Below are 20,505 nucleotides of genomic sequence, written 5' to 3'. Positions count from 1 at the left end.
CCAACTAGTTGCATCTTCTTTCCAAATATTCTTATAATTATGAAAGAAAGCATACCGTCTGTTTTTATAGTATTTAAGCTTTTTAAATTTAATGTTCGAGTTGTAGTAAGCAATTAAAACACAACCTTATCCATTCGTTAAATATTTAGAGAGTACCTGCCTTACTTGACAACTCGTGAACCAGTCAATGTTTACCCAGGAAACCAATTAAAATCCAATTTAAACTTAAAACGGTAATTCATAGTCACTGTCCTCTCTTAAGCAGAAGCCAATATTGATGTACTCATCAAAGATATTTAATTTTGTTTGTACCTATTTATATACTTTCAAAATGACTGTTCATTGATTTCAGTTTACAGTTTTCGGAAGGAATAAATTTCGGATAGTCTGCATGTGCATGTATTAGTGTATATATGCAGATCTGAATGGATATTTTAGGACTGTTATAAGCTGTTATATGGAAATCATTGATTCATGAGTAAAGACTCAAATTTTCTAATCAGGTTTAACAGCAGTACTGTCTCTGTGACCTAGTGGTTAAGAAATCCGCCTACAGAGCGGGAGGTCTTGGGTTACATCCCTGGCCACGTCAAACCAAAAGACGTTAAAAGTTGGTACAAGTAGCTCCATTGCCTGGCGCTCGGCATTTAAAGTGCAGTAATAAGAAAAGTGATGTACTCAGTACTGGTTCAACCCAGGAAAGTTGTACCCTGTGTAACAGTGCTTTACACGGAGCATGTAAAAGAACCAAGGGGTCTCTTCAAAAAAGAGCTAGGGTATCACACCCGAACTTCATTGTATCCCACCACTGTCTCTTCTGCGTGCTGTACCTTTAGCAAAAACAAAGGACCCCGTCACGGGTTATCCTTGACCGCAAGGTCTAAAGAAATACATACAAAAGAAAACAATATGACTTTGTACTTGTATGCGATGTGTGGATGTCTGTAGGTTTTAGCATTAGTTTCTCTAATATCTTTTACTTGTGCACAAACTCCCCACTACACACAGCAGTACCACAGTGATTATTTTTGGAATTATTTTTACCACCTGTACCTTGCAAATTGGGAAAAAAGTTGACTGGGTAATATACAAAATCAGGCCTATATAGCTAATATAATGGCAACATGTTTATGCATACATTATGCTGTGAAAGACTTAGTCTTGTCAAGATTTTGTTTATATTTCAAGAAATTTATTGCTTTTTTATTCATAAACTTAATCTGCGTCTATCAAATTGGTAAAAAATTATAAAATTTAGGGAAAAAGGACAGTTTTTCACAAGGGGTAACAGCCTTTAGAAGGCAGTAAATTGCAACAAAAAAATTGCTGTACCAACTACACTAATGAGAGAGTAACGAGGTCTGCTCTAACTGGTTCTAACCAATGCACCAGACACAATCATACATGCATGTCTACTTAAAGCTCTTTTGAGGCATATAAACAAAATAAAAACATTTAAATGTATAAGATGTTAAAAAGAGAAAGAATTTGTTTGGCAGAATTACCCGTGAATCAATTCATGTTTCTGCATATGCCTTCTGACTTTTGTGTCTTCCAGAATCCACTGGCGTAGGAGAGAAAACAAAAGGCAGCAACCATGACGGAGGCATCTGAGTCACCGTATGAGCCATCAAACAGGACATTGTATTACCCAACATTAAACTTCCAGGGCCTTGAAATAAAGAGAACAGGTACATGTATACAACGTAAATATATGTAGTAAAGTTTTAAATTGATTCTGATAAACAAATAGTTTTGATCATTGTAAGACCCATAGATGCTTTAAAACTGTAATTAATTCATGAGTTTAATGTCTTACTTCTCTATCATCTATTAGGTAACTTTGCATGCTATAAAGCCTGTTCAATGCCAAAAAATGATTGTTTAGTGTTTGATTTGAGTCTCAAAAATTTAAATAATAATAATCAACTTAAAGAATACAGCATTATAAAAATGTTGCACCTATTTCTACAGACACTCCGGAGACAATGCTGACAGAGTATCCATTCAGACCTGCACCAGATATCTCCATCATTTGTGAGAAATGTAAATCCTTCATTCCCTTAACGGCACTAAAAGAACACAGAAGCTTCCATCAAGCTTTGACCTTGCTACGGTATGGAAGTGACGAACCGAAGAATTCTGACTTGCTACTGAAACGACGAAACTTTGTTATGAGAAAAATAAAATCAGCTGCAACAAAAGATAAACCAGTTACTCCTCAGCAGATACAAGAAATAAATGATGCTTATGAATATCTTAAATCGTTACTGGATGGAAATTTTGAAGAGATGAGACAGGTTAGAGAAGATGTGAATGCGGGTGTTGGTGGGGTTGCCTTAAACTGCAGTCCGGATTGCGTGCATGCTGTTGGTATTGCAGCAAGCGCTAATGAGAGATGGAAATCCTATATGGAAGACACTCGGATATTTCAGGATTGCTTTGGTGAAGACAAACATAAATGCTTCCTTGGTTTGTACGATGGTTATCATGGAAGATTTGCAGCTGAAATGGCTGCTAGTGAACTACATAAGTTGCTTCTTAGTGAAATGATAAAGTTTGATCCAAGAACAAAGTCAGTAATGGGAAGCAATGTTTTGGGAGAGCCAGATATTTCACATTACAAGTTTGAAAGACCGGACACAAAACAGAGTGAAAGGGCTGTTCTCTATGACGAAAGTGTTAGCATTATTCAGAACATTATCAACATCTGTGAGTCTAAATACAATGAAATGATTAAAAGACTGGATAGTGAACCCGAAAATTTGGACAAACTTAAAGAAGAACCCAGCAATGAAGGAAAGAAAAAAAAGAGACAGAAAACTCCCTTTGAGCAGAAGATGGAGAATGCATTTGCTCGAGCATATTATTACCTGGACATTTTGCTGTCGTATGGTAAGGATGAAAACTCAAGAATTAGATGGAGTGGTTGCTCAGCTGCTACATGTGTGATCCAGGTTTGGAATTTAACTCCTTGATATACTTTTTACTGGTTTATTATGAAAACTTTTAGAATTGTATACAGAGATACCATTTTATATTTATCATTTATTGGGAAATTGAATTAATTCAAATTAGCTTGAAAATGAAAACAGCATGGTATTATTCATTAGTGTGTAATTTGAGGTCCACTTTTAAAATCTAACATTGATATTTTGTTTAAAAATAATCAAAATGTTTTTTATAGGACTTAACTGAAGAGGAAGCTTTAGAAACAGATCGTGAAAGTGTTGTCAGTGAAAGGGCAGCCACTGGGCAGCTCGACCCTCCAAAAACTGTAGGGAAGATACATATAGCCAATGCAGGTACTGATGATTAACATACATGTTTAATAATTAGCAGGGGTTTCAAAATGATCCTGTAGCTGAGTAAAAAAACTCCGCAATAAGTGATGGCTCACCCAGCTACCTTTTTGCTGCCTCTGATTTGGAGAACTCTCCCAATCCCCCTGCCTCATTTCAGCAATTATACTGATACTTTTTTACGAAATGAAACTCTTGAAATTAAAGAATTATAGTAATGCACTACATGTGTTTCTCTGAGATTGGTCTAGTCTATACTGGTAACTCTGGTGTTTACCTCTCACCAAAGGTCATTGGTTTGAGCCCCACCAGGGCAGTTTCTTTTGGTCCCTTAAAAAGGACACTAGTATGAGTTTCTTCATCATTTTCATCAGATGACCTTTGTCCTTCATCTGCTGTCCTTCAAAGCTCTGACCTTGATTGTTGTCTGACTCAACCTTTTGCTTGACCTTGACCTTTGGCTGACCCCTGGCTTGACTTTAAGCTACAGTACACAGAAAAGGGTCTTATAGCTGTCTTCATATTTGAGTAAAAATGGTATTAACCAACTAAATGATCTTACTGGTTTAACGTCATCTTTTGTCTGTGTGTATTATTTTATAAATACTGCATCTCATTTAGAGCTGTCAGGTACAGCTTGTGAAGTCCATTATCATGGTGAAAAAAATGAGGAATTTGACAAAATGACCACTCAGATTTTGTAAGTTCTGAATCTAAGAATTTTGAAATGAACAATAATTGTGTTTTATGATCTTCACAGGTAATGTCCATGGTGTGTTGGTACGTGGAAATCGCGCTTACAGTCTTACCAAGGATCACACGCCGGCCAATAAGAAGGAACGCAACAGAATACTCAAAGATGGTAATTGGACTATTCCCCATACAAAAATACATATAAATAGTCGAACCCCTTTAGCTCCATATTCCAGGGACCGGCCAATATACTTTGAGCCTTGCGAAATATCTAGCCAAGGGGGAATGCTTACATAGAGTCAATAAAAATCGAGTTCGAGCCAATGAGGAAATTGAGCCAAGCAATATGGAGCAAACGATTTTGACTGTATAAGCATATTGTAATTGGTTGGCTTCCTGAAGATACACATTGATATTTTAAGGTGCACTGTCCGACATACTTCAGATACCAATAAGGTGAAAATTCAATGCCATCTATGAAAGATATAAGTGTATGTTTGCCAAATCGTCTACAATGTTTGAAAATGTTAAATTAATGCACTGTAAAAAGACTCAAATTTGATACTCGTGAAAAATCATTTGCTATGAATTTAAAACAGGTAGAGTTTAGAAATATAAATGGAAATATTTCTTCAACTTAATTTTCATGATAAATTCTATATTCAAGTGTACCCTAACATGATCATTTATATCATTTAATCTTCTTTAGGGGGAAATCTGACTGAAAGTAATAAAGACTGCTGTGTCAATGGCGTGCTCCTGACTACCCGCGGCCTTGGTAACCATGGTGACCTGCCCTTAAAGAAATGTGTTCTCGTTGAACCCCACACAGGAAGTGCACCCATTGACCAGTATGCACAGTTTCTAATTTTAGCTACAAGGGGAGTGTGGGAAGTGTTCACTGAAAAAGAGGCTGCCTCAATTCTGATAAGGGTAGGTTTAAGTTTGAGTATAAGACTGTTTGATTTTTAGGGGCGGTATTCATAAAACATTTTAAATCATTTTATGTCATTTTACAAAAGTTAATTATCTCACTGGTCGTATAAAAACATTGTCTTAATAGTCTCTAAAATGCTATATTTTCATTAATTTTATGAAATTTTAATATTATTGTTTTTAAGACTTATACATTTTTGCTTAATTTGACTGTGAACATATTAAGAAATCGACTTAAGTTAATTAGAAATTACTTAAGGTGTTTAGATCATGTTGAATATATGCAAGTCTGCAAAATATCATTTGGTAATATTTAGTTCAGGGTATAATCATGATGTCACCTTAATGAAATGACTCAACGTATGCTTGTATTTCTACATGCAGTTATTGAGTTATTATGTCTCCCCCTCTCTGGGGGAGACATATTGTTTTTGCCCTGTCCGGTAGTCCGTCAGTCCGTCCGTACGTCACACTTCGTTTCCGATCGATAACTGGAAAACCGCATGACCTAGGATCACCAAACTTGGTAGGGAGGTTGGTCGTGAGGTGTAGAGGATCCCTATTGTTTTTGGGGTCACTAGGTCAAAGGTCAAGGTCGCGGCGACCCCCAATATAAAAAACATTTCTGCTCAAAATCTTGAGAACGGTTTGACCTAGGTTCACCAAACTTGGTAGGGAGGTTGGTCATGAGGTGTAGAAGATCCCTATTGTTTTTGGGGTCACTAGGTCAAAGGTCAAGGTCGCGGCGACCCCCAATATAAAAAACATTTCTGCTCAAAATCTTGAGAACGGTTTGACCTAGGTTCACCAAACTTGGTAGGGAGGTTGGTCATGAGGTGTAGAAGATCCCTATTGTTTTTGGGGTCACTAGGTCAAAGGTCAAGGTCGCGGCGACCCCCAATGTAAAAAACATTTCCGCTCAATATCTTGAGAATGGTTTGACCTAGGTTCACCAAACTTGGTAGGGAGGTTGATCATGAGGTTTAGAAAACTCCTATATTTTGGGGGGTCACAAGGTCAAAGGTCAACGTCGCTGTGACCTCTAATGTCAAAAAATATTTCCGTGCAATATCAGGAGAATGCTTTGATCTAGGTTCACCAAACTTTGAAGTGAGGTTGGTCATGATGTCTAGATGATCCCAATTGTTTTGGGGGTAACAAGGTCAATAGTCAAGGTCGTGGTGACCTTCCATGTAAAAATCATTTGCGTGTAATATCTTTATGTCTCCCCCATTCATGGGGAGACATATTGTTTTTGCCCTGTCCGTCAGTCAGTCCATCAGTCTGTCAGTCAGTCAGTCAGTACGTCACACTTCGTTTCCGCCCAATAACTATAGAACTCTTAGACCCAGGAACTTCATACTTGGTATGCTAGTTGGTCATGACTAGTAGATGACCCCTATTGAATTTGGGGTCACTAGGTCAAAGATCAGGGTCAACGTGACCTTGAGGTGAAGAAACGGTTTCCACTCAATAACTAAAGATCCTTTGGGTCCAGGAACTTCATACTTGGTATGCTAGTTGTTCATGACTATTAGATGACTCCTATTGATTTTGAGATCAAAAGGTCAAAGGTCAAGGTTACCTTCAGGTAAAAAATGTTATGTTGGCAGTGACCTTAAGCTTAAAAATGGTTTCTGCTCAATAACTAAAGAAAGCTTGTACCCAGGAACTTCATAGTTGTTCATGACTAGTAGATGACTCCTATTGATTTTGAGATCAGTAGGTCAATGGTCAAGGTCACCGTGACCTTGAGAGGAAGAAACTGTTTCCGCTCAATAACTAGAGAACGCTTGCAACCAGGAATTTCATACTTGGTATGCTAGTTGGTCATGACTAGAAGATGACCCATATTGATTTTGAGATCACTAGGTCAAAGGTCAAGGTTGCCATGACCTTGAAGTGAAGAAAAAGTTTCCGCTCAATAACTAAAGATCCTTTGGTTTCAGGAACTTCATACTTGGTAAGCTAGTTGTTCATGACTAGAAGATGACCCCTATTGATTTTCAGATCAAAAGGTCAAAGGTCAAGGTTACCTTCAGGTAAAAAATGATACGTTGGCGGTGACCTTAAGCTTAAAAATGGTTTCTGCTCAATAACTTAAGAACGCTTGTACCCAGGAACTTCATTCTTGGTACGCTAGTCGGTCATGACTAGTAGATGACCCCTATTGATTTTGAGATCAGTAGGTCAAAGGTCAAGGTTGCCATGACCTTGAGTTGAAGAAATGGTTACCGCTCAGTAACTAAAGAACACTTGCACCCAAGAACTTAATACTTGGTATGCAAGTTGGTTATGTAGATGATCCCTATTGATGTTGTGATCAGTAGGTAAAAGGTCATGGTCACGATGACTGTGAGCTGAAAAATGGTTTCCGATCAATAATTGAATAACGCTTGCGCCCAGGAACTTCATACAATGCAAACTTCGTTTACATTTTCCATGATTAATCAACAACACTTTCTTCTCTTCACTATTTAATATAATCGAATAAACCAAACTTCACTGTTGGTTTGTCTCCAGTCCAAAGTTACAAATTTCATGTCCATCATTTATTTTTTTCTCACCTACGACCACACAATAGGGGAGACAAGCGCTTTTTCAAAAAAGCAATCTCTAGTTTTACTATTGTTGCAATGTAGTCATTTATATAATTATAAACTCAGCTAATAATGTTAGCAAGTACATTTTACATCATCACTCATGCTTTTAGTTGCTTGTTTTACCAGCATACTTTTTGTGTGAAAAGTACCTCTTTTTCTATGTTTTCGCACTTGTTGAAATTCTTTTACAGCTTTTGCCAAACAACCAAATTCCCGCTCCGAACCGAGTAAGCTCCACACTGAACTCCCTATTTGATCATATGGCCCCATCCAACTCCTCACAGGACCTACCGAGCTCACGGCGCGTCTCATTCTCCAGCAGGGAAAACACCCCAAACGGAGGAAGGAAGAGTACCGAGGCCCAGCAGGTTTGGCTTTTAAGTTCTGAGTAATATTGTAAGGTATCATGTAACAACTTTCAGTTTGATAGAGCTCATTTATTGCAAATTATTGAAAAACAATATACCGGCCAACTTAACTGCAGGAGGGCCGGGCAGTGGATTTAGAAACAAACACATTTTTATAGTTTTCAGTTTCATTCATATACTGGATGCAGATTCACAGGATAATCTTTGTGTATACAAATGTTAAGTTCTTTTGAAGTAAGATGTTGTTCTCAACTTGTTCATAATGAATGGAAGATAAATAACGTTATGTTGCACACTATTGCTTTACTTTTATGCAGGGCAGACAGAGAAGTGCCACTTTGGAATCAGTTGCTGAGAGTCTCAAAGAAGATGGTAGCGTCAAATCAAGCCAGGGGTCAACCAAAGGTCAAGGTCAAGAAAAAGGTCAAGAGTCAGACAACAGTCAAGGTCAGAGTTCAAAGACAGCAGTTGAAGGTCAAAGGTCATCTGATGAAAATGATAAAGAAAAGGCAGCTGAAGGTCAAGGTCAACTATCTGACTCACAAAGGTCAGAAAGTCAAAGATCAAAAGCTAGCACCCCAGGTGAGGGCAAACAATCAGAATCCTCATCTCAAATACAAAATCAATCCACGCCGTCCTCAAGTCAGCCAAACTCAAGTGACAAAAGTACAAAGCCTAAAAAGAATTATCGTGAACAGGATATGCAAACAGAGGTCGGGAGTCACCAAGGCGATGAATCTGATTCTGGTAATGAAGCCGATGTAGAATCGTACCTCGACAATGTCTCCTTTCCAGGCAGTATCTCAAGAATATCATTGTTTGATGGTCCGCCATCTCGTGAGCAGATTCAAAGGAACCATGCTCAGTACATGGCCCAGCATTTGGTTCAAGCTGCGTTGTTAGCGGGGGCCAAGGACAATGTTACTGTTATGATTGTCCTGCTTCCGGGCTCGGGACTTTAACAACATAGCTTAACTAATGAGAATTAACATTACATTGTCATTTAAGTTCTTGTTATTATATGTAAATTAGAATTTAATAACTATCAGAGTGCTTAAAAATGTTCACTGCAACTAGTTGATAGCTTTAAGCCACTGCCACCTTTTGTTTTGAAATATGATCCCCTTTTCATGGAGGATATAGAAAAACTATCTGCATGTAATGTAAGTGAAATGGTAAGGATTATTATTTATTACATTTTGTTGAATTGGGGTTTAAAATACTGCTGTTATTGAATGATAAGTCTATTCATTTTTACTAGTGCTGTGATTTCCATATACCTTGTAATGTATAAAGATAATGTTTTTATAGTTTGCGGACAACACACATTCACAGGGTTTCCAAACAGTATTGTTGTCAATTGCTTGATAAGCTGACAGTGTTTACATTTGTTTTGTATTCATCATGTTACTTTTAAGCATAATCTTTTTTAGACAGCTTATATAACTAGAGTTATAATACATGTTCATATTTTATCTTGCTTTTAAATGCTTTGTTTGTAATGTATTTAAACTTACATATAGAAAGTTATCTCAAAGAGTAATAATTTGTACTATAATAATTAAATCTGATATTTATTTTTACATTCTCAGGGTATGGTATAAAAAATGAGTGTAGAATTGATGGAATCACATAAAATAAACATTAATAGGATATTTCTATAACATTTCATCACATGACATTGCTTGTTTCAAGTGAAATACAATATGTATTTTCTTATAATATAATGCTAGTGTAATATAACTTCACAGTGATGTCATTTCACCATACTAATATAGCATGTTAAAGGGAGGTACTCAATGCAACCCACTAAGCATGATATGGAATTTTAAATATAGCGAGCTGTACTTTCACTGTTGGATATGAAAAAGGAAATTGAGAGGCATATAATCAACTTGATTGTGACGTCATTGCCCCCTACTCATTAAGCATCAATTTTATTTTATTTTTCTGAAAAATTAATAAAATATTTATGGGGGGAGGGGGGGTGAGCAATTTTTTTTGGTTTCATGTGATAAAGGAATCTTACTTGAGTTGCCATGATTTGATAGAATGTATTGAAATCCTTCTGTCAAAACAAAGATAAAAAATATCTTCATAGTTTTTTTTGTTTTAATGTATGTTTGTTTTTGTTTCAGTTTGTTAAGTTTGGGCGTTGGAGTGTTAAGTAAATTGGAAATTGCATTTTACTGATTATTAACATTTATTTGTTATGTTTTCATCATTTTATATCTTTTTAAAATATTGTGTTTTAATTATATACTTTAAATTATTATGTATAAAAATATATAATCTTATTTTTCTCCCTCCTATGAGAAAAACATCAGTATTACACTAATTTATACAGCTTGATAAATGAAAGAAAGATTTTGTGGCTTGAATAACAAATCGTTAATGAGTAAAATAAGTTTTTCAGCATCTAAGGGTACACTGTATTGAAATCTGATGTTGAATTTACTCTCTTAATATCAATGAAATTGGGAAGTTTTGGATTGTAATACTTGAGAAAATATCTTGTGTGAGTTAATATAACATTATTAAAAAAAGGAAAAAGGAAACAAAATGCCTTGAAAAACAATCATTTTTTAGTTTCAAAAGACAACATATTTAGAACTAAAAGGATTAAAACATGAAAATCTAATAATAAAGTTGTGAATAATTGATAATAAATTTAACCTTTTTTACCGTACATACTATTTTTATTTACTGATCTATAATCATTTTTTAAAATATTCAGCTCCTTGAATGGTTGTTTTGACTTGATTTCATGTTTTGTATTTTTTTTTATGATTTAAAAGAAGATAAAAAACCTACCTATCCGATGACCCTTACATAGACATCAACCTGGCTTGCCTTCTTATTATGCTGTATTACTTCATGTGTGTATTTATTCCTATTTTTTGGTGCTTTTTTGTTGATTTCTTGAAATTTTCTTTCTACAGTTGAGTGTTGATATTTGGCATTAGCTTTGTTAATCATATAAAAAACAATAAACATCATATTCTTAATTTTATGTGTATTTTTTTGTTCTTTAAAACTGTTAAGTCAAGATGGCTGATTATAATGACAATATCGAGTTTACATCCAATGTTGGTGTATTTGTTCCACGGTTTTGGCACATTCGTTCTATCGTCCTTCTACAATTCACATGAAACTTGGTAGACATATTCACAATAGCAATACATGTATCTATGCATTGGTGTAGCAAGTCCTATCACTCAGGACAGAATATCTATAGTTTTTATTAAGTAATGTCCCTTGGTCATATGAGAAACATAGTGTTAATTGAGTTATGTCCCTTGGTCACCTGAGAAACATAGAGTTAATTGAGTTATTTCCCTTGGTCACCCGAGAAACAGAGTTTATTTAGGAATGTCCCTTGGGCACCTGAGAAACATAGTTTATTAAGTAATGTCCCTTGGTCAACTGAGAAACATAGTTTATTGAGTTATGTCCCTTTGTCACCTTAGAAACATAAAGTTTATTTAGTAAAGTCTCTTGGTCACCTTAGAAGCATAGAGTTTATTGAGTTATGTCCCTTGGTCACCTGAGAAGCGTAGTTTATTGAGTAATGTCCCTTGGTCACCTTAAAAACAGAGTTAATTGAGTAATGTCCCTTGGTCACCTTAGAAACATAGAGTATATTTAGTAAAGTCCCTTGGTCACCTTATAAACACAGTTTACTGAGTAATGTCCCTTGGTCACTTGAGAAACAGAGTTTATTGAGTTATGTCCCTTGGTCATCTGAAAAACTGCTAAATTTAACTGCATATCATATGCAAGGATAGAAAATACGCAGGCAGAAATATGGGTAAAAACACTTATTTATATGTTAAGAACAAAGGAATAAAACTAAACTCAAACATTCCATTCCAAGTCAATTGATACGATTTATAGAACACAGGCAATACTATTAATCATATTCTGAGGAGAATAACTGCCTACAAGCTAACTTAAAGGTTGGTAATAACAACAGCATCTGTACCAACTTTTTATTTGTTTATTTAAAGATCTGCCATAGTTAACATAGTGATAGTTAAGGTACATGTATTCATAAAACAATCACAACAACTTTCATAAAAAATAACTGAAGCTATGAGACCCACAACTATGTGAATTTGAATGGCTCCATTTAAATTAAATTAATTACAATTCCACTTGGAAGTATTTGTATATCCACAGCATGGTTGTTTTTTTATGTTAATTTATATTAACCTCAATGTTAAAAAAAAATTGCCATTTTGGTGTTATTGAACAACATTATGACTGCAAAATGATTTATTCCGTTACAGCTCAGTTAATGTAAATTTAAGACATTCTAAAACAGTGCATTCCATATCAATACAAGTAATTCTTACTCATATGACTTTTGTAATTAATGATTAATTAAAGTGTTTCAGTATTCCTGCTAATATTGCCAAATTAACTACTCAGAAAATATAACATTTTTTTAACAAATAAACCACTACAGATTGTTCAAACCATCTAAATTTCTGAATTATTAAGTTACTAGTATAATACAAGTATAAGAAACCTCTAAATATATAAAAAAAAATAATCTGATATTAATTTCTTATGTATTGGTAAATAATGTTTATAGAAATTATCTTATCCAGTGAATAACATATACACATGTATAATTATAATGATCATGTACTTAAAAACACAATAAAAGATATGGTCACTCTGAAGAACACAAGGACGCTTAAAATAAGTCACTGTCAAATATACTTCAGCAAAAAACGCCATTTATATAATATTTTAACAATAGCCGTTTATAGTTAACACATTTTCAATATTTACATTATGTAAACAGTAACAATTGTAAGATTCAAAACAAACACATATTTAGAAATGAAGCAACTTAACACATGTATTTACAAGTGCTCGGCTTAAGAAGCGTTACTGAAAGGAAACACATCCATTTTATAATTAATGAATAATAGGCAGTAAAATCATTTTAAAGCACAACTAATCAATCATAGTATATTTTATAAATTCATAAATACCACAATTACACAATGTGTATGAAAAGTAGCATAAAAATATTAATGCTGATTCGATACAATATCACATTTGGGTAAACTGAATAAAATATTAAGTAAACTGTATTTACCTTATCATTTTGTCATATTAAGACAGTGTTCTGACACAAGGGTCATTTAATGCTTTTTACGGTATACATAATACATAATTAAACTTTTGTGTATCATTTGCATAAAACAAACATCTTATAATACTTTTATTGAGAGAATAAAACTTGTATGAGCTTATGAAATATAAAAAATATTCATAGTGCATCATGTTAAATGAATGGTAAAATGCTGTCATTTTCTGAATTATCACAGATTAATGCTTAAAACAACCACAACAGTACATGTATACATAAACAATGTGAATTTGAAAACTATTTTAGTGACAATGCATTTTGATTACTCATTTCTAATGCTCTAAATACTCTATCACAGGTATAGTTGATACATACATATGCATCATCAAAACTTATACACATTTAATCTGTGTAGTATTATCACGCTACAGACTGAGAAGGCCGACTGTTCAGAACTTTGTTTACCGGTTAGTTAACAACATTATTAACATAATCGTTGTTAATTTTTAATTCTTCACCTCTCTAGAAGTTACAAAGATACTGCCCACATATGTATGCTTTGCAGTACTCCTAACAGGATTTGTGGCAATGATTTAGATGAACTTTTTCTATTTAAAATATATGCGCACATAATATAGTATTTCACCTTTAAAATGAACAATTATGTCATTTATCACATTGTTAACATAATCAAAGTTCTCAACAAGTGGACCAGTGTAAACTAGTCAAGAAAACCAGTAACAAAAATGTTTTTAATATATAACAAAAAGTCTCATTTTATTAACAGTTTTTATATTATAAATACTTTATGAATAGAAATATTCATCATTTTTTTAAAATTGGAAATCCATTTCAGTTTCAAAAATTTCAGTAAACAATGGATTGAAAATTAATGGTTGATATGTTAACTCTATTCTAAGGTGAAATGTCACTTAATATATCACACCGCTAGTGGGTGCTGACCGGACCTCACTCTTGTTGCTTGCAACTCGTCCATAACACTTCGGAAAGATTCTACGCTGACGAAACCTTTCGGGTGTCTTTGAGCGGCAGTATCGTAAAAATTCAAGAAGGTTTCTCCAGTCATCTGTATGCCGCAACTGGTGAAAATCTCACGGATCTGAAATGAAGAATGATAAATATTTATAATTGTGGCAGAATTTGTCAACATTCAAATGTTTGTGTTATGGTTTGTATGTTAGCTAAATTGCTACAGTAACTATTTTGCTATTAGTCAGAATGTTAACAAACAAGAGCTCAGGGATGTGATTGACCTGGCAACTGGAGGGCTGAAACCATTTCCGCCATGGGTCCGTGGGGCACTTTTGGGGTCAAAAGCACACTGCCGTAGAAGAAAAAACTGGCTTTTTAGAAGCTCTTTCGAGGGTTCTTCTGACTTTAAATTTGAAACAAACTGGGATATCAACTCTAACAACCAAAAGCACTCTAGTAACTTTGTAAATCAGCTAAAAAAATAAATAATTTTTTTTATATTTTTTTTTTTGGGGGGGGGGGGTCCCTGGGGCCATTGGATCCGCGGAATTCCGCGAATCCGCGGACAAATCACATCCCTGGAGCTGTAATAAGATAGATCAAAATAGCCTTTCTTAATAAATGTAAACACGGTTATGATTTTTGCACAATTGTAACTGTAACAAAGGTAGTAATTTTCTTCAACTTTTATGACAAATGGTAGTACTCAAAAAAGCAAGTTTTGATTATCATATGAAATCGATAATTGATTAAAAAGACTCTCCATTTATTTCCAATTATGGTTTTTGGATGATTTTTAACCCGAAACTGAAACACAACAAAGCAATACCTCTTCTCTCGACCGTGGCAGAAGGAAATCTTTCTCATACACTCCACGCTGACTGAACAGTGAGGGATTCACAAGTCCAAACGCATCAGACTCATCACCATAGTTCTTGCGGTCATCCACTCGGCGAATACGAGGGGCGGGCAGGTCAGTACGGATGGTAGGGACACCATACTTTCTGTAGTCTGGGGAAAAATAGAAGTTGCTTCATAGCTTTGCATTTTGAAATTTATACAGTATTAGATAAAAGAAGTCCTATACCCAAACTTTACTGAATCAAAGTACAATAATTATTATTGTTAATTAATAATTTGATTATTTTTTTTCTAATAAAAAAATAAAATTAAAAAACACTATAAAATACAACAAGTGTTTGAACATGTATTCTAAGAATTCTTTTACTAACATGTTTTAATTTGATTATTGTTAAGTAAAAAATTGAACACAGACGTAATCTGTCTACAACAAAGTGCATGTCGATGTTTCCTTAGAAAAAAAAGTAGTTTGTCAGTAATCGTTTTAAGTTGGCTTGCTATATAAACATACATGTATATTTTAATTGCCTTTATAATAAGTTATTCTGGAATTGAGGTGTAAATTTAGAAAAGGAGGTTTTATTTACTATAAAAGTCCATGTGACCCATTGGTTTAAGCGTCAGTTTTTTAATTTTTGATTGACTTTACCGGCTTGGCGCACCCCACTTAACCTTCACATTAGAACACAGACTACAAGATTTCTTAGTAACTTACCTTTTGTGGAGAACCCAGTAGGTCCAACTACTGCATTGATCATACTGGCACTTGTCCTGTGGTCCCCGATTGCATGGTCAATTTGTTTCTGAAGTCGACGAGGGGTGGTCTCAGCGCTCTGAGGTGTACGCACCACCAGGTCTTCATCCTTAATAATCGGCTTCTCGACAGGAACCTCTGGGGTTTTTGGTGACGTCTGCTGGTCTGAATTGTTGGAAATATCTATTGCAGATTATTTGTATACTTGAAAAGAGTGCCACAGAATAGGGGACAACTAGCTAGTCTGTATATGTTTCTGTCCAAAAAGGTTCATTACTCAACAATTCTTAAATCAAGAGTTAAGGGCCTTGCTTTACATTGGATTGTTAATGCATTTGAAAGAATATTTTGACTTCTACCTCTATGGTTTTTTTTAAGGTATCAAAGTTTTCAAACTTATTTCACTTTAAAGTCAATAGTTAGCATCTGGTGACACTATCATCAAATATATTAGGTTCAAACTCGTATCTAGAAGAGATTTAAAACAGTATTACTACACTGTTGCCAATCTCTTGGCAAAATCAAGGTACAAAATCGCTCCTTGGATTCTTGGTGAAAAAGCCTAGATATTGTATTTTGTGGGTTTTATTCATGACAGTGTCAATTACCTAGTCCAGTAGGCATCTTATCTTTCCAGTTGAGGAAGTTAGCGAACTCTAGATAGTTGATTTTCCCGTCCCTGTCCAGGTCACAGTAGTCCATGAGTTGACAGAGAAGTTCAGGCTCCACGGGAAGGTGGAACTGGATGCACGCCTCGCGAAGATCGTCCATGTCGATTTTGCCCTTACCGTCCTGAAATCAAATTGAGATTGTTTTGTTACTTTTGGGCAAACTTTAAGACGTTTAATTTCTGATAATCACATTTGTTCTCAGTATCTGGAAACCCTTGCAATCAACCTAAATTTTATAAATTATTAGTAATGATGTTTTAAACCCATTGGAATATATGTTTCATAAACCTACTAGGATATATATAGCTTACACATTGTATCAAAATGCAATTATTCAAGAATTATGAAATTTACATTCAACATTAAACAATACTTAATGTCTGGTTTTATTAAACCTTGATTTCAGAATAAGTGTATAACTGTTAAGCCCATAGTAATTACGAAAGGATTGATGACACTTTTTTAAAGCTTTATCACAATTAGCATTCGAAAACAAACCTTATCATAATGTCTAAATGCCGAGCTGAGGTCCTGGAAGTTGTGATAGTTGGCTTTTTTCAGGTGCTGTCTGATTGCCGAAACCACGCCCCTCTGCCTGTCATTACCCCGGAGGTACTGTCCGGGCCCTCGCATATGCAGCAAGTCTCCCGCCCCATACTCGTCTGGCTTCAAGAGAATGCCAAATGTGTGGTCTGGCGGGACTCGCAGTGTGTCCTTGATTCTAAAAGAAACCAAAACAAACTTAGTTTCAAATTTATGGTTTATAAGAAAATAAGTTGGTTAAATGAAATAAAAAACTTAAGCTTGTTATGCATTAGAATTTTAAAGAAATTTGGATCAGGGAGTTACTCTCAAATGCAACTCACGGGTCATGGACCTGTCCCAGCTGCTCCTGGCTCCTCTCACGGAACTCATCAACGCGTTTGGACACAATCTTGGTGGCTCGTTCCTGCTCAGCTTCATGCAGCCACTTCAGCGTCTTCTTCAGATGCTTCCCTGTAATATTGGGGGAAGTCCTTAAATAGTTTTACTACTGGATTAAGCTTTTACTTTTATTTAACAGTTGTGAAAAAAATATTATAATATTATATATATATATATATATATATATATTAATCACTCTTGTAAGGATGATTCTACTCCGGAGTATGGTCTTGTGATTTGGTGGAAATCAGAGTACCCAGAGGAAACCCACTTGTTAATTAAATCAATCTTGGATGCACCAAGGCTGGGAATCTGACACGGAATGTCATGGTGACGAGTTAGAGTGCTAACCACTGTGCAATCAATTTTATCACTGGTTAAAAGTGATTATCAAATAGTGTCCATGATAATTTAGCTGCAAGTAAATAGTACCTTGAAAGTTATCATGACAGGCTATACAACTGCGTACTTGTAACTTTTAGTTCCAATGACAGACATTATAATGTCATTTCATTTGTGAAAGAAGATATAGACAATTAACAGCAGAAAACATTCTTTAATGTTTTTACACTTCTGAATACCTGTTGTTGTTTTTGGAACTTGCCATGCATGGTACTATTATCATTTGCTGCTAATTACACCTAAGCCTAAGAGAAAGATTTTTCAGTATATAATATGAAAATGGCATAAGGTTTTGCATTAAATTTTAAAAATTGGCTACTAACTTTTTATTTCTTAGCACCAACTTAGCTTATATTACTTAATCGGTAATAATCTGAAGTACCTGTATTGTCATGGGGTGTAGGGATACCAAACTTGTTGGTGTTCTTAAAGTTAGGTGAGGTGTATGCCCGGTGCAGCTGTTCACCCACATTGAAGTTGAGATGCGTCTGTCTGTACAGCTCATGGCCGACAGCACTCTCCTCTTCAACTCTCTCGTATGTCTTGTTCGGGTTAATGAGACCACCAGCTCCGGTGTCTGTTACGAATGTTTGATTGTGTATCTTTATTAAGGTTTGAAATTTATATTTATAAGTATATTCAGTGAAAGAAAAGAAATTGAAGCAGATTATTATATATATTCTTTGTGATATTCAAAGTGAATTTTCATGTAGGAAAATTGCTTCAGATCCTTAGTGTTAATTTCATTTCTTTATACAATTTTATGAAAGCATTTTTTTGTAAATAGCAGTTTCAAGATATGTAAGATTATAACTTAAAAGTTAAATGGTTGTCAAATTTAATATACTGTTCGCAAACACTTATCATTACCAAGTTCAGTGGGAATCCCAAAGGTAAACTCATATTTGTTCAACCCCGGTGGCAGCCCAGTTGCCTGATTATGTGACCTGCCGAGTGGGGCTGTGATGTGGCTCGCATAGTGACCCTCCTTACGATCCAACATTCTCTGTTGGAACAATGACTTGGGTCTTGGATTGACCAGCTCTTTAGCGAAGAAAGAGGGCTGAGTACTGATCCCATGGTTCATTTCTGTTGCCCAGACACGATGGGGGTCTTTTGCTCTCCCGTAAAACACTCTCATTTCTCCAGCATCAGGGCGGACTGTGGCTCTGAACTTGCGGATCACCTCAGGGCTTGGAGGCTGGAGGAAGAAATAACAGATTTTTTATTTTTTTAAATCCAAATTTCATTACCATACAGTGCTAACTATTGACTTGAGTTACTTTTGATGCTAAATAAATAACAATATTGCTTTATATTTAATACACTCATGTACTCAAGACTCTGAGTTAACAAACTAGAATTGAAAATCAAATTAAAATGGAAAATTTACGACAAACTTTCCTTCATAATACATGTATTCTAATTAAAATTATTTACTTGGAAGGAAATTATTTAACATATAAATTTAAGTTGCCCATTCTCACCCTGCCATCTGATGGAGGTTTCAAACATGTCACCACCTTGTCCCCAGTAGCTGTCAATTTTCCAGCCTGAAATGGAAAACAGTTTCACATAATATATTTTTTTATCATAAGAGCTCATCTTCGACATTTTTCATTTGTTTTATAAAAATGTGTTAAATGTGCCTATAAATTTGAATCTTTTTTTCTAAAAGAAAGAAACTTAAGTTGAAATATTTCGCTTCACAGCTTAAGGAAACTGACTTACTTATAAATAAGGCCACACCAGATAAATGTTTTGTGAGTCTGATTTACATGTATCATATACATGTATATGTTTTTCGAAACAATAAAGCTATTTAAAAAAAAGAGTTAAATACCGAAAGTGCCATGTTTCGAAGCAATGATGTGTCAAAAATATGTTTTATTACTTCTCTGGCAATTTCAGGGAGACTGAAACAGTTACCAAGTACTTTAATTGTGTCGCATTTCTTTAAAATTACACATAGAAGGAAAAATAAATGATAATTTTTCAGGATCTCCATTTTAAATATTGATTATGTAGGTAAATATTGGTTTCAGTTTCACCCACTCCTATTTTTGAACTGTAAAATGAAACATTAGTATGCCTATCTTTATTTTGCTCATTAAAAGTGCCAAAATATTTTCAGCCAACATCTGCCAGCATGTTGGTGAGGCAACTCTCGCTATTACATGACATCATGATTTATCACTTCTGGAGACCACTAATCTGGTAGTGATCCTTTTTTATAATGAACACGAAAGCATGAAAAGAGATTTAGCACTGTGATTGTCTCACGATAACAGCAAATTAATGTCAGAGTACAAGGAGATCATCAGCAACAAGAAGCATGGCATTCAATACAAAAACAATATCAAATTTAACGCATACCGGTCGCAGGTCAGGACTCCAGTCTTTGTATTTCCCTGAATAAATCGTCTGCTGGGATATATCTGGCAGTTTCATTGCAGTAGTCATGGTGTGACAATTTTATATGTTTTGTCTTAGTTTGCAATAAAATTATTAAAAAAACTCCCCTCAGATTGCTTTATAGTATATGCTATTGAAATACTGTACAACAACATATAAATCAACAAGAAAGGGCTGCTAAAACGGGAAAGTTATCCCGATTTCACACACTTTCCTGTACAGGATTACTGTTGACACTTCCCTAGAAACAACAGGTCAGAGGTTAAACTTCACTTCCGGTTAAAGACTGGTTTTTATAAATGAACTCAACGAAATACGAAACGAAAGAAAATGCATTGTGGCAAAGTCGATTCTATTTTACTTCTGTAAATTTTCAAGCAATGTCCAATAGTCTTTTTTAAAATGGATTTTCCGGTTAGAGCACTCTTTTTCTCAAGTTTCCAGTTCGACTGGCGTTCGCTTAGAGTGATATT

At 34.9% G+C, this 20,505-nt stretch overlaps 2 protein-coding genes across 2 annotated transcripts; one reads left to right on the top strand and one right to left on the bottom strand.

Moving 5' to 3' along the window:
- Positions 1–172: 172 nt before the first annotated feature.
- On the top strand, positions 173–10,891 carry LOC128242759 (protein phosphatase 2C-like domain-containing protein 1). The gene is made up of 8 exons (XM_052960061.1): positions 173–233; positions 1,559–1,691; positions 1,975–2,957; positions 3,188–3,305; positions 4,063–4,164; positions 4,705–4,928; positions 7,726–7,902; positions 8,220–10,891. The coding sequence occupies exons 2-8, from the start codon at positions 1,598–1,600 to the stop codon at positions 8,862–8,864; spliced, it is 2,343 nt and encodes a 780-aa protein (XP_052816021.1). The 5' UTR covers positions 173–233; positions 1,559–1,597; the 3' UTR covers positions 8,865–10,891.
- Positions 10,892–11,880: 989 nt separating this feature from the next.
- Positions 11,881–20,285, bottom strand: LOC128242761 (EF-hand domain-containing family member B-like). Its single transcript, XM_052960063.1, has 10 exons — positions 19,994–20,285; positions 19,105–19,170; positions 18,488–18,818; positions 18,000–18,194; positions 17,158–17,287; positions 16,790–17,012; positions 16,229–16,412; positions 15,582–15,785; positions 14,835–15,016; positions 11,881–14,132 (listed from the first exon to the last, which is right to left on the bottom strand). The coding sequence occupies exons 1-10, from the start codon at positions 20,078–20,080 to the stop codon at positions 13,953–13,955; spliced, it is 1,782 nt and encodes a 593-aa protein (XP_052816023.1). The 5' UTR covers positions 20,081–20,285; the 3' UTR covers positions 11,881–13,952.
- Positions 20,286–20,505: the final 220 nt, after the last annotated feature.

The sequence above is a fragment of the Mya arenaria genome, chromosome 8 (assembly GCF_026914265.1).
Source record: "Mya arenaria isolate MELC-2E11 chromosome 8, ASM2691426v1".
In the NCBI taxonomy this organism is placed as follows: Eukaryota; Metazoa; Mollusca; class Bivalvia; order Myida; family Myidae; genus Mya; species Mya arenaria.
The sequence above is the reverse complement of the archived record's forward strand: the minus strand, read 5'-3'. Positions and strand labels throughout refer to the sequence as shown.